Consider the following 13,034-nt stretch of genomic DNA (forward strand, 5'->3'; position numbering starts at 1 on the left):
TAAAGTTTGTTTTGTTTGTATCTTATACGCCTCCGCGCCAGGCTCCGTCTAATGTGTTGTCAAATACTAAGGACACACCTTTACATAGACTGACAAATGGTATGAAGTGAAAGACAGCGCCCGCGCAACGTCAGTTGCGAATACGACGCGCATACGACGCGCGCACCTATTGATAAATCACGGTTCATATTATTGTGAAGTAACCTTATTTTACATATTTTGCTCGTTATCCCTTGTTTATTTATAGTGATACAGCGATTCCTTTATATGGCTATTCGTTTCGGTTTTATCGCCCTTGTGTTACGCGCGATCGCATGTGTGTGCGGGTAGGAGAGAAAGTTTTGTTAATCGAAGATTTGTGTTGTTGCTTTTATGAAAATGTCGCATTGTAATTTGTGATTTACATTGATAGATGTTCATGTAATATGCAAATTAGTATTCGTTTTAATAATTTAATGGCTAGCGCGTTTTTAGGAATGAGGTTGTGGGCGATTTGGTTAGAAACATAAAATTCCACTCTTGGTATGCTAAAAAGCCAAGTTTGTATGCATCTAGTAACTTATCTAATTATTATTTTTTGTCCATCTTAATAAATAAAAAAGGTGTCATTAGCTGTTTCGAATGCATAATGAATATAATCCAAAAACTCGTTACACACAATTTGCACTTACGCCGATACAGCGTCAAGCGCAAGTGCCGAAACAGGTTCACGTATCATGTCGATATTGTTATTTAGGTGACTAAGATAAGGTTTGTTATGGTACGGCCAATTCGGATGCATTAGTCAGTACCGGTTGGCATTGGCTTATCAATTAACCGGTGTTCGGAAGCGATGTGGTGTAACCTCGATCGATGTGACCAAATATAGGCAAACTGGCCGATATGCGCTCGGCTCTTTGGGCCTTGTAAAGATTGATTAGGGTTAGTATTGACGGGAAATTATTAGTGCCTATTTATAGATAGGTCTTAATTGAAAGAACGACGTTAATTTGGACAAGGGCTATGGTAAAGACTTGTGAATTGTGATGGAACTCGTTATTGGATTAATGGATTCTGATTGTATTATAGTGATAACATAAAGAACAGGACGATAAGATGAAAGTTTACTACTTTAGCAGTTATCTCTTTTATTTTTATGTATAGCAAGATAAAAACGATGTTGGTTCGTTGTCTCTGAACGTGACAGATACAATTAATTGCTTCTTCTGCTACATTTTATACTGTTACAGTGAAACATTTAATGATCCCTGCTAAGGTTGTATAGCAAAACTCATACGATGTTTTGTGTTATAAAGATAAAGTTTTCCTATTTATTTCAAGACAACCACAACAAAAGTTGGTAACCAACAAATTGCAAATGTTTGTATTTCATGCGACTTGAATATTTCCAAAATAGCCTGCTATGAAAACCAATTAAACGCAAAATTTACCATTAATCAACACCGTAGACGCTGTTGTTTGCTCGTTTTGTTAACTAAGGGCTGATTTTTCAATCCTTGGTTAAAACTTATTCGTCGAATAATGTATAAAACTACCATTTTAAAAACGTATTCTAATTGTCCGTATTTGACAGTTTACGTGACATTTTAATATTATCGTGTTATACTTTATTGGACGGATAAGTTTTAACCAAGCATTGAAAAATCGGCCCTTACAGAACTAAATTGTAATTAATAACGCTAAGCATACAATGGCACGTAATTACAGTGTAATAAATAAAAATGTTTACTATAATAGCAGTATGTATTAAGTTCAAGGTCGCTTTGTATACGATTAGTTCATTGAGCCGTGCCGTTGGGATCATTAAGTCATTGATCTTGTCATTATATAGGCCGATTGTTTTGTGTGACGTACATCGGTGGTTAATTAGTATGTATCACTTGTACTGTTTGTACTTTTGAATTGATGAGAAATAAGTGTGGGAAGAAGTACCTAGTTCTTGGGTAATATTAGCGATGGTTTTGTAAATAATTACCTAGGTAAATCGGTCCTCCATTGTGAGGTGAGAGACGATTAAAGGAATATTAGAAACTTGTGTATAGCTATAGTCTATAGCTATTAGATATGTAATATTTGGATCTATTAAAGATAGTAGTAATGTCTGGTATGGGTACTAACAAAATGAAAACATTCCAAGCATTCTTATTTTTCATTCTGTGAAATTACAATTACAAATTTGCGTAACAAGTGTCGACTTTATTCGACATAAACTTTATCCTCGCAGATCTTTAAGATAACTAGGTCAAGCCAATCATATCAACAACAATTTAATTAATAGAAACATGCATAATACCCGTTCCTGCATGATTAAACGTCGGCATTTGTTTTCATTTGAACGAACAAAGTATGGTTTAATAAATAACTAGTTTGAAAATACCTAAGTATGCACAGTGGTCTTAAAGGCTTATTAGACCACCCAATTTTTAGGGACCCTAACCCTAACTAAGAGTGGTGTAATAAGACTTAGGGAGTTAGTGTCCCGATTTAGGGCGATCGGGTCTGCCCGATCTGCCTAGCTCCCTAAGCGCCCTGCAGATTGGGTAATGTAATAACGTTTAGGGCGGTTAGGGAGCTCTCAGCTCAGTTGCCGTGCGACTAGTGCGTGGAGTGGCTGCTTTTGTATGTAAGGTGTCACCAAACTTCCCTACTACAGGTTTATATAACTTAAAAGGGAAGTTCCAAATGTTTGTGAGCACACCGCCATGTTAACAAATAAATAAATTGTTTAAATCAATTGTTTATTTAATTGTTTTAAAACTCAACAAGTGTTCAAATTGTTCTGCACCTACTTTAATTAATTCATTAAAACTCCCGGTTCAAGCATGCTTAGTATTTGCATATTTGAAAGCTTTTCACGTAACCGCAAATACTCTTTCACCCAGATCTTTCTCTTCTTTTTTTAATATTTGTTATTGCGTCAACGGTTGCCACTGCTACAGCAACTTTTTGAAGTTTCGATACTGACGGCGGCATAATGTAAAATGCAACAATACGTTTATCTCTCTAGACATTCGCGTATAAACTGAGTTAGGGCCCAATTCGCAGAGAAGTGTAATAGGCGCCACACTAACTAGGGAACACGCCCACCCTAGATGCAGGGCCCTTCATATCGGGTAGTGTAATAAGCCTTTTACCAGTTCGTTGTTAATTATAACAAACCTACAACGCATACCAAGTTGACACAATGTAGGAGTATTTTCAAATCTAGATCAACATTCTATCCAGCGAAGGACATGTCTGTAATTCGGCCTTTAATCGGACCTAGGTCTTAAATTTCGCAATACCCAGTCCCACTTGATTAGAATGGACACGTTTGGCAATGTTACTTACCTTATTTTGTTTTATTGTGGTAGGTAATTGGGTGTTTAACCATTTTGAGTTGTAGGTTGTTTTGGTTTTATAAATTTGTTTTGTGATACGCTGTTTATAATAATAATTGTGTGTATCTTTTGTTTTGAAAACATTATTATTTGTATTTTAGATACTAATAAATCTTTTGGTAAACTAACAATTTATTTTTAAATTTATATTGTGGCGACCTCTGAACGTAACGAGTCTCGTGTTTTGTTTTTATTTATATCCTTGAATACCTATATGTATTTGTTTAGAAAAGGAACAACGATAATATTAACTTTAGCTGGCAATTTAAAAGTGGTGTTATATTTGTTGGTAGTAAAAATAACTTCATGTATTTTCAATGGATAAAGCACTAAAGCTTTTTAATACGAACTTATTTTAAGATGATTTTCTTTTTTGAAACTGGAGAGCTAATTTTAATTATTTAATATAAGAATGTAAATGTTTAAATTATATGTAAGTTCTTCATGAATACGACGAAGATTGATCAAAATAAGGGTTTGAATAAAACAATTAAACATTTATAATACCTATTTAATTTGCATCTAGTCATCGCCAGATCGTTTATATTTCACACAACATTAGTTCATATTCAAAAGTTTTAATTTAACTACAAATTAAATATTTTATGACATCGTTTCATTTACTTCTTACATTCTAATTCGTTTATTAAATGTAATTACAATTTTCTGTTTAAATGTTTATTTTAAATATTATTTCACCTACGCGGTATTTGATATTAGTCTTAGATTAAACACAACTTTTCTCTTAAATTAAAATGAATATTTAATAAGGTTCTTGGGATGTCTTCTGCGTTGACGTGGGAAAACAAGCACGTCTTATAATACGTAAATTGGTTTAGCTCATAATATCTTTAGGGGCTTTGCGAACGAACAAAAGTGGCTAGGGATTTGTGTAGAATAAATTTTAAATATTATGTTAAAGATAAAGGTAACTTCCAGCCGGCTAAAAATGTTGTTCCAGAAGTTAAAAATGTTGTTATTAGGCACCTACGAAAAAGCCACACATGCATCGTCTTACTTAATTATTAAATTCAATTTCATTCCTAGTAGGTACGGGAATGTTGAGTAAAATTTTTAGATATCATAACACCTGTGCATAACACATTGGGCTTTGTATTGTGATGCCTCATATGGAAGTAAATAAAGACCGTGAATACCTTTCAGTGTCATGTGAATACATAATTGATTCTCATATAGTTTACGAAAGCACAGCTTTTTATAAAACTGATGTGTCACGATACAAATCCACGCAAGTATGAATACGGCCTAAAAATATACTCAATATTCCTGCCTATTGATTTTGGGGAATAGAAAATATTCGTATTTTATGATCGTCTCTGGTAGATCGTCGCTTGTTTGATGTTCGCATGTGTTTAAGTTTTTATTGAACTCACGTCTGTCTCTTACATAGGTCGTAAATGATAGGAGTGAAAGAACTCTTGATAACTATTTATGCGATTCGAATCATAAATTTCATGAGTTTGTGTGAGCATCATGCGAATCTATTTCAAGGAGTGCAAGCCGGTGAGTTTATTAATATCTGTAGATGTATTGTATTCTGATTTAATTGGAAAATATTTAAATCAAATTAGTTATATTGTTACTCAATCACACATTATACACCTTCTTATAAAATCTTATTGAAATGTTTATATAATAGTTATGCGTTTTCCATGAAAACTTCTACTGCATTACGTTGTAACTTATAATGTGAATTGTTTTTTTATATTTTTTTATCTCAGGCACCTGTTAAAAGATCGATTACGCTAAATTTCTCAGTAATCCTTTTACTGTTTGCAGCGAGCAAAGGCTCCGGAATGCACGCCGCCGTGCCGGCGCGCGCAGCCAACGCGCGTCACGAGTACGCCGAAGCGGGCGCAGGAGTCGTCGCCAGTCGTCAATGGGGATGGTGAGTAACCTTTATTTACTAAATGACTAATGTAGTGTACCTATGTCTTTATAACGACATCAATAACGCACAAGTTCAATATTTTTTGTAAATCGCTACCATATCAATTTTGAGCAACCGTATTGCAGGATTGATGAAGCATGCTCAATTTTTTTCGTATAGGGTTGACTAGTTTTGATGGAATGTTTTATTTGAATGATGGATTGAATTAACATTTGATCTAACACGTCATGATCTCGCGAAAAATGTCCGTGTCAATACTTATCTAATAATGTATATTCGGTGTATATGTAAGTAGGTACCCAATGCAGTTCGTCTGCATCACGACTTGTAGTTTGTTATTTATTAACAATAAATGTTAGGTATTGAAAATCTTGTACTAATTTGATTGAAACGGTCAGTGAAATGCATTCTGCTAATGTATTAGAGTCGCGTACAAGTGAAATGTCAATAAGAGAACATCTTGCGATGTGAATTTGCACTCAGCGAAATTAGTTACGTGGAGGTACCATTGCTTCAATAAATTCCGTTCGGTACAGCGTTTCGATGGTTGTTAATACATCTCGTTTCTTGTACTCAGTATTTTAGACTTATCTGTGAGATAATGAATTGCAGATTTAGTATAAAGGCGAATCTCGATTCAAACTGTTATAAGGATTATATATCTACCTACCTAACTTGTAAGAAGTAAAAATTTATCATAACATATTTACAATTATCAAGTATCAACAAACATAGTTACGCAACAAAATGTCTTAATTTCCACAATTCACTGAAAGTGGAAGAAACCAGAATATTTTGCAGTTGCAGTAGATAAAATTAAATTAAATAATTATCAAAGAGATGTTAGTGCCGCCATAAATTCTAACAATGTGACTGTTTGATAACTCTCAAGGGTTTTGCGAGCGCAGCGTGTATTTGCTATGTCTGTAATTATGTCTAGATAAGATACGTGATCTTATGTTGCAACTTGCGATCACGAGACGGCTTATCAATACGTTTGATGTTTTGTAGCTTGCGTGTACCTATGCATTTATTGTTATGTGGTGAGAGGTAATGATCTCTATGATGAGTCTTAATATATCGAATAGAACGTGTGTAATAATAAACCTACATTTTCTTTAGTAATAAATGTTTTAAATCTTCTACTATTTTGAAATTAAATTTAAATGCGTAAGGTGTATACCTACCTGTAGGTATCTATTTTAGCACCGTATGCAAGTTATAAAACATCATTTGAGTTTTAGCACTTTTATCCAGATCTTCATTGATATTTTGAAAGTCTGTCTATCAAGTATCACACCAATCATGTTTGAATTTTTTAATAAGTTTGTAGAATTTTGAAATATGCTTAACAAAAATCTTTGATGTTACAGCAAATGCTGAAGTGAATGTATGTTTCATAATGATTGGATAAAAAGTTACAGAGACAACTTGATCTATATATTATACTAGAAAATATATAATTTAGGGGTCTTAATATTCTGGTTTGAACTTTTACGAATTGAGGGCGGATTGCAAGTCATAAATTTAAAAATAATTTGGAAAATCCAAAAGTGCACGCCTCATAATTTTTTTTAATAAATATTTATTAATTATTATTTTTGTTTATTTAATAACAATTAAACCACATCGAATCAGACCCTGAAAAATGAAAGGGTTCTATTCCTGAGCATACTCAAGCGTAAGAGAAAAAAAAAGACTCGATTAGTAAAGTATTTCGGTCGCTATCGTGTTAACAAGAAAAAGGATCCGCACATACAGACACACGGACGTCCAAGACAGAACTTTTTTAAACTGTTTTTTAACTAGTTTAAATAACAAAAATGACATCAAAAATATCATGAACGTTAAAAATAGTGTTTTTTCTTAATATGTGTGTGTATGTATTATCTTACAAGTGCAATGTATGATACATAAAGACATTTTAAGTTTGAAAAATCAGATGTTTTGCGCGAAGTGACAGTAGTACCCACCTCAACGCTTCGCTTATGAGGCGTGCAATAATTCTTAATTTCATGTGTATATGTTTTGCTAAACTGTGCCAATAGCTTTATATAGGGTAAACTTAATCTCAGTTTATTTTAATTGTTATTGCTTGTCAAATAATTCTTTAATATTTTAACTTTTATTGTCGTTTGTATTCAAGTTTAAATAATTTAATTATGATGTTGAATTACGTACCTATATGGATATGCCTAGGTAGGTATGTACAAGTATTTAAAATAATACCTTAATTATTTATTAACTTAAATAAGGCAAATGGCTTAAATGGGGAACAATATAGGATGACGACCATGTTAATAATAACGTTTTACATACAACAATTATATTCGGTGAAAGATTGATTGCCGCATTCATTATAATGGAAGCGTATTAATTAGCGTCGAATATATTCATCATTCGCAAATCATGTTTACGCACTAATCGATACATTAATCACACCAGGTATGGCAACACAATATAATAAATTGGATATAAAAGTGGTGTAATGCGTGTTTGTCATGCTCGTTGTACCGTGCAGATTGTAAATCGATTGAGAGTTACATGTTACGATACCTATATATGATAATATGAACCTTGTATTCGTTTAGAAATTAATATACTGTTGCGTAGTGTGCGGTGGTCTTCAGATTTTAGGGTGGTGAATAATAAGACAATTATCTGACGGATTTTCTTGTTCTTCGAATACCATCGACACTACGCAACACAAACCTAACTACAGACGATTTTTTTGTCCTGCAAATAACCTTTTTCAATCTGGTTTATAGTAGAATAAAATTATACAGATGGAGTAAATTAATAATTGAGAATGATGACGCAAACTCAAATGAATTATGAACTTACAATAGAATTAATTGTCATGTGAATTATATTTACGTCGCATATTAACAACTTGTAGTCTCGACTCAAGCGCTTTATAGTTAACTAGGTTTCCGCCCGCGGCTTCGCCCGCGCAGTCAAAGAAAAAACCCGCATAGTTCCCGTTCCCGTGGGTATCATAATATCTCCATACCAAATTTCATGAAAATTGGTTGAGTAGTTTAGGCGTGATTAAGTAACAGACAGACAGACAGAGTTACTTTCGCATTTATAATATTAGTATGGATAATTATGCATGGGTATTAAAAGATCCCTCTGCAAATTTCTAGTGAACACCTCCAAGAACATCGTGTCATAATGTATTATTCACAGGCGCTTATATTATGCTCTAACTTCTACCTAAGAAGCATTCGTGCACATCATGGAGATAAAAGTCGCCTGAATAATTGAACAAAGCTGTTTGTACCTTATTTTTATTAGCCTCTTATACCTATCTGGGTATTACATAGGCTTCTAGAAATCGTCAGTGAGTCATCATCGTTGATTATGGTGTTATAACGAGATTGACTTTCGATTCTTGATTGGCTGTTACGCTTTCACGGCTAAAATGCCGATCGTTTGCAAATTTGGTAGCTAGTTAACAGTTGGAAGGATGGTAATTTATAGATTAACTGGCTTAACAAAGAAAATATATAATACAATTATTGTGCCAACAATTTTGAAGCGAAAGGTAATTTATTGACGTTTGGAAGTAAATTAATAGCTATTGTTACTTCCTATTTAAAGAGATCGTCATAAAAAATTATTACATTTATTTTGAAGCTGGCGTTTCCACTAGCAAAATTAATTTAAATACAGAGTGGTGGGATAACTTTGTGTCATTTGGCAAATAATTTAGAAATGCGTTATTTGTTAATAATGATTTACAGGTAAATTATGCATTCGAGTGGTGTAACTAACGATTAAAAGATAATGAATTTCTTATCCTAGGCTAGACCTTTAATTTACAACGTCGTTTTAAGTATTATAATCTATAGAAGTAAATAAAGGGAAACATCAGCCAAGACATCGTCATATCTTTTCGACAAATTGTAGGTAGGTACATAATATGAACATATCGCAGGTACAAAGAGAAAAATAAAATAAAATCTAAAATGTTATAACAGAAACAATGTGCCATCTAATTTTCAATGAAAATGCACATAGAAATTATGAAGAGCGTTCAGTAATCCTTGTGGTTCTCTCGGGAAATGCATGCTCCAGAACCTTCGGTGCAAGGTCGACCGGCGAGGTGACGGTCCCGACCTATTTAGTTTAACGATATTAAGTAACCTTAGTGTGCTTATTGTTACGTAAGGAAGGGTATACATTTGTTTTGATATCAAAATAGGTATATTGTTTGTCGCGTAGATGCAAGTGGCATGAATTAGCTTGAGAGTTAGTTTTTTGAGATCGATTCGATCGGTGCCGACAAATTTCAATGCCCGATGTATTAACAAGCAAAATGTTAGTTAATATTCATTATTACTTAATCGAGGCAAGGAAGTAAAAGAAAAAGGGTACGGAATAGCCAGGATTATGTTAATAATGCTTTTGGCAATAAAGAAGAAGATCTTGACGTAACGTTAGCCGTAATTTTTTAGATATTAATGTACAAACACTATGTTAATAACCATTATTAAACATAATGTCGATAAAGCGATCCTTCAAAATATCCTGGAAAATGAGAAATATAATTTTTATTTTGTAAATAAAAATCTACGTAGGTGTACGGTGTAAGTAGCATAAGAATTTTGTGTAGGCGCTGCGGCACGACAGGTAAATAACTAAATAACACTGAAGATAATTTCGTTTCAGTAAGAATAGGTATATTTTGATATTAAACAACAAGTTTCAAATAATGTTAAGTTAATACATTCGTTTTATAGAGTTAATAATGGTTCAATTTTGTTACGATACTTATTAATATGTTAGGCTTATTGAAGATGTGATGACATTATTTTATCCTGCATCATCTGAAAGACTTGCAAAGATGTTATATACCTACAGGTTGTTCGTCATAATACGTATCCAAATGTGTAAATGCGTTCGTTGATCTTACTGAAACAATACAAATCTTCCGGACGTTATATTTGTTGTTATAAATCTATTAATACTTATACGACAGCACAATGAAATGTGTGAAGAAAATAAAGGAAAATACCATCTTTTCTTAAGAATTTTAATGGCTTCAATAATAATCGAATGGTTTTCGGAAAATGCCAGTATATTTTGCAAGATAGCGGAAATGGGATAGCGCGGGCGGTGTGTGTATTTTTTATTATATTTTCGTAATGTTTATGTTAAGTCTTGTTCGGTGGATTTCCCGTGGGTTTTGACTTTCCGTTCGATGATATGCTGTAGACGCTGTTCCTCGCGGTTTGCGAACGTCTGTATTCTTCATGACCTAACTTTTAATATGAATGTATATTGTAGAAAGCTCCCCGATATTAAAATGACCTTTGAAATTCTTTTGTTTTACTACCCCTGTAGTCTCGACACATTAATCGACATCGATCTCGACCGAAAACGGTCGGTAACTAACGATGTTCAGTAACTATAGTATGGACCTAAAAAATTTAGTGTTGTTTTTCCAAGAAATTTACCCTGATATTATGGAATATATAGTAAATTAAAATTAGTTACATAAATTTTTCGCATTATTACAAATACAATTGCATATGAAAAAAGCACATGTTATGCACAAAAAACGTGGCAGTTAATTTAATTTTAATCAAATTCGATATTTTTTTATATCAATCGTTTAATTAATGTTCTATTTATTACATATTCATGGAATCCAAAATTCCATGTATGGCAATCTCCTTATTTACTTTTTTGACATTTGACATCAATCAATCAAAATAATATTTCTATCAAAATAAATATAAATTTTGTGTTTTCAAGAGGATAATTTTTAATTATGTTCTTAAAAATCCTATAAATCTATGGGATAACAAAATATATCCTAAGAAAACATCAATCTGCGTTATGTTTTTATATAGTTAAAGCTATTAGTTTTAGATTACTAATATTGCACGCCTCATAAGCGAAGCGTTGAGGTGGGTACTACTGTCACTTCGCGCAAAACATCTGATTTTTCAAACTTAAAATGTCTTTATGTATCATACATTGCACTTGTAAGATAATACATACACACACATATTAAGAAAAAACACTATTTTTAACGTTCATGATATTTTTGATGTCATTTTTGTTATTTAAACTAGTTAAAAAACAGTTTAAAAAAGTTCTGTCTTGGACGTCCGTGTGTCTGTATGTGCTGATCCTTTTTCTTGTTAACACGATAGCGACCGAAATACTTTACTAATCGAGTCTTTTTTTTTCTCTTACGCTTGAGTATGCTCAGGAATAGAACCCTTTCATTTTTCAGGGTCTGATTCGATGTGGTTTAATTGTTATTAAATAAACAAAAATAATAATTAATAAATATTTATTAAAAAAAAATTATGAGGCGTGCACTTTTGGATTTTTTTGTTATTTGTGAAGTGCAATAAAATTCAAATCAAAAGACACTAAAAGCTCTACAAGATAATTCTGCTCAATTCGAAGCCTTTCGAGAAATCTTTAAGACATTATAGAAACGGACGAAACTAAAACTAAGGACGGAACGGATAATTTGTATCACTTGTATTTTTAGCTTGTATTATTACATATATTATATTATGTGCATCATTGTATATTTTATTACAGTTAATAAGCAAAGGATGAATATATGCAATTGATTTAGCGGTTCACGGGTAATTATTTATGTGTTAAATATAAATATTAATCTATAAATTTTATAATTTACAGATGAACAAGTTACTAGAATTATGTTGATGAGAGATGATGGTTTTGAGCCAAATTTTCAACTACGCTATTATAAACTGTTAAATTAAATTTTTCTAATAAATTTTTTTCTTAATTCGATCGTTTTTTATTTGTATTCATCTGTATAATTTTATTATCCTAGAAGTTCAGAAAGAAATTAATCGAATATGAATGCAATAATTTAGGCTGAATAAATGCAGACAGCAGTACACTACATATTTTAATATTTATTTAATATAATATAAGAGGCTTCTTAACATTTTCAATAAAATTTTGAAACCATCTTAAAAATAAAACATTATTTGTTTATTTTATTTTAATTGCAATAACTTTAAATAAGAGAAAACAATATTGCGTTAAATCATGTAGCATCGGAAGTTTGAAATATCTTTTTTATTATAAAATTATAATAATCTATAATTTTTCCGACATTATCAACCGTATCTACAAATCCACACAAACCGTAAGGCCCTTCTCCCATTACGATACTTCTAGAATACGATACTCGAGTAGAATACTAGTTAGATATTTGCTCGCTACCTCGCTCACATATTATGCGACTGAAAAATGACTAAATTCATCATTATTGTGCCTCGTTTTTGTAGACGGACGCTATGTCGAGCGATTCCAGTGACGACGTAAAAGTAGGAAGTAGGTACTGCAGGATTCATCCATATATTGAAAGAAACATAAATTGTAGTTTTTATAGCCGCACGAGAACTAAAACATGATGATAAGAATTTTTTATCTTTCTACCGAAGAGATACGCGCGAAACGCGACGCAAAAGCGACCAATTAAACTAGTCGCGGACGTGTAGGATACCGGTAGCGTAATGGGAGAAGGGCCTTCGAGATCTTGTCGAGATCAAACGTCGGTATCATAACGATTGACAATGTCAAAGAATAATTTGTTTTGACAATATTCGAATGTGTTGCAAAGAAATGATTTTCCAAATCCATGAAATCTATATTTTATTTATTTTTCATATATCTACGGAATTGAAATAATGATGTTATTAATTTAGATAAAAATGCATTGCTACAAGGCT

At 32.4% G+C, this 13,034-nt stretch overlaps 2 protein-coding genes across 5 annotated transcripts in view; both read left to right on the forward strand.

Annotated features, from left to right (window-relative positions):
* The window catches only part of iPLA2-VIA (calcium-independent phospholipase A2 VIA), a 217,244-nt gene that overhangs the window by 197,407 nt on the left and 6,803 nt on the right, over positions 1-13,034 (forward strand). The window lies entirely within an intron of this gene.
* LOC149483860 (uncharacterized) overlaps positions 1-13,034 on the forward strand; it is a 167,890-nt gene that overhangs the window by 25,753 nt on the left and 129,103 nt on the right. For 3 of the 4 annotated variants that reach the window (XM_089701316.1, XM_089701317.1, XM_089701318.1), the window contains exon 4: positions 5,181-5,289. In XM_089701316.1, the coding sequence (XP_089557442.1) occupies positions 5,181-5,289 (109 nt within the window). Of the gene's footprint in view, positions 1-110; positions 200-4,791; positions 4,905-5,180; positions 5,290-13,034 lie in introns of those variants that run through there. The other variant, XM_089701319.1, reaches the window with a different exon arrangement.

Source organism: Colias philodice, chromosome 12, assembly GCF_061535455.1.
Source record: "Colias philodice isolate Cphi_HAF_F1 chromosome 12, ilColPhil1 Martin Lab GWU primary, whole genome shotgun sequence".
In the NCBI taxonomy this organism is placed as follows: Eukaryota; Metazoa; Arthropoda; class Insecta; order Lepidoptera; family Pieridae; genus Colias; species Colias philodice.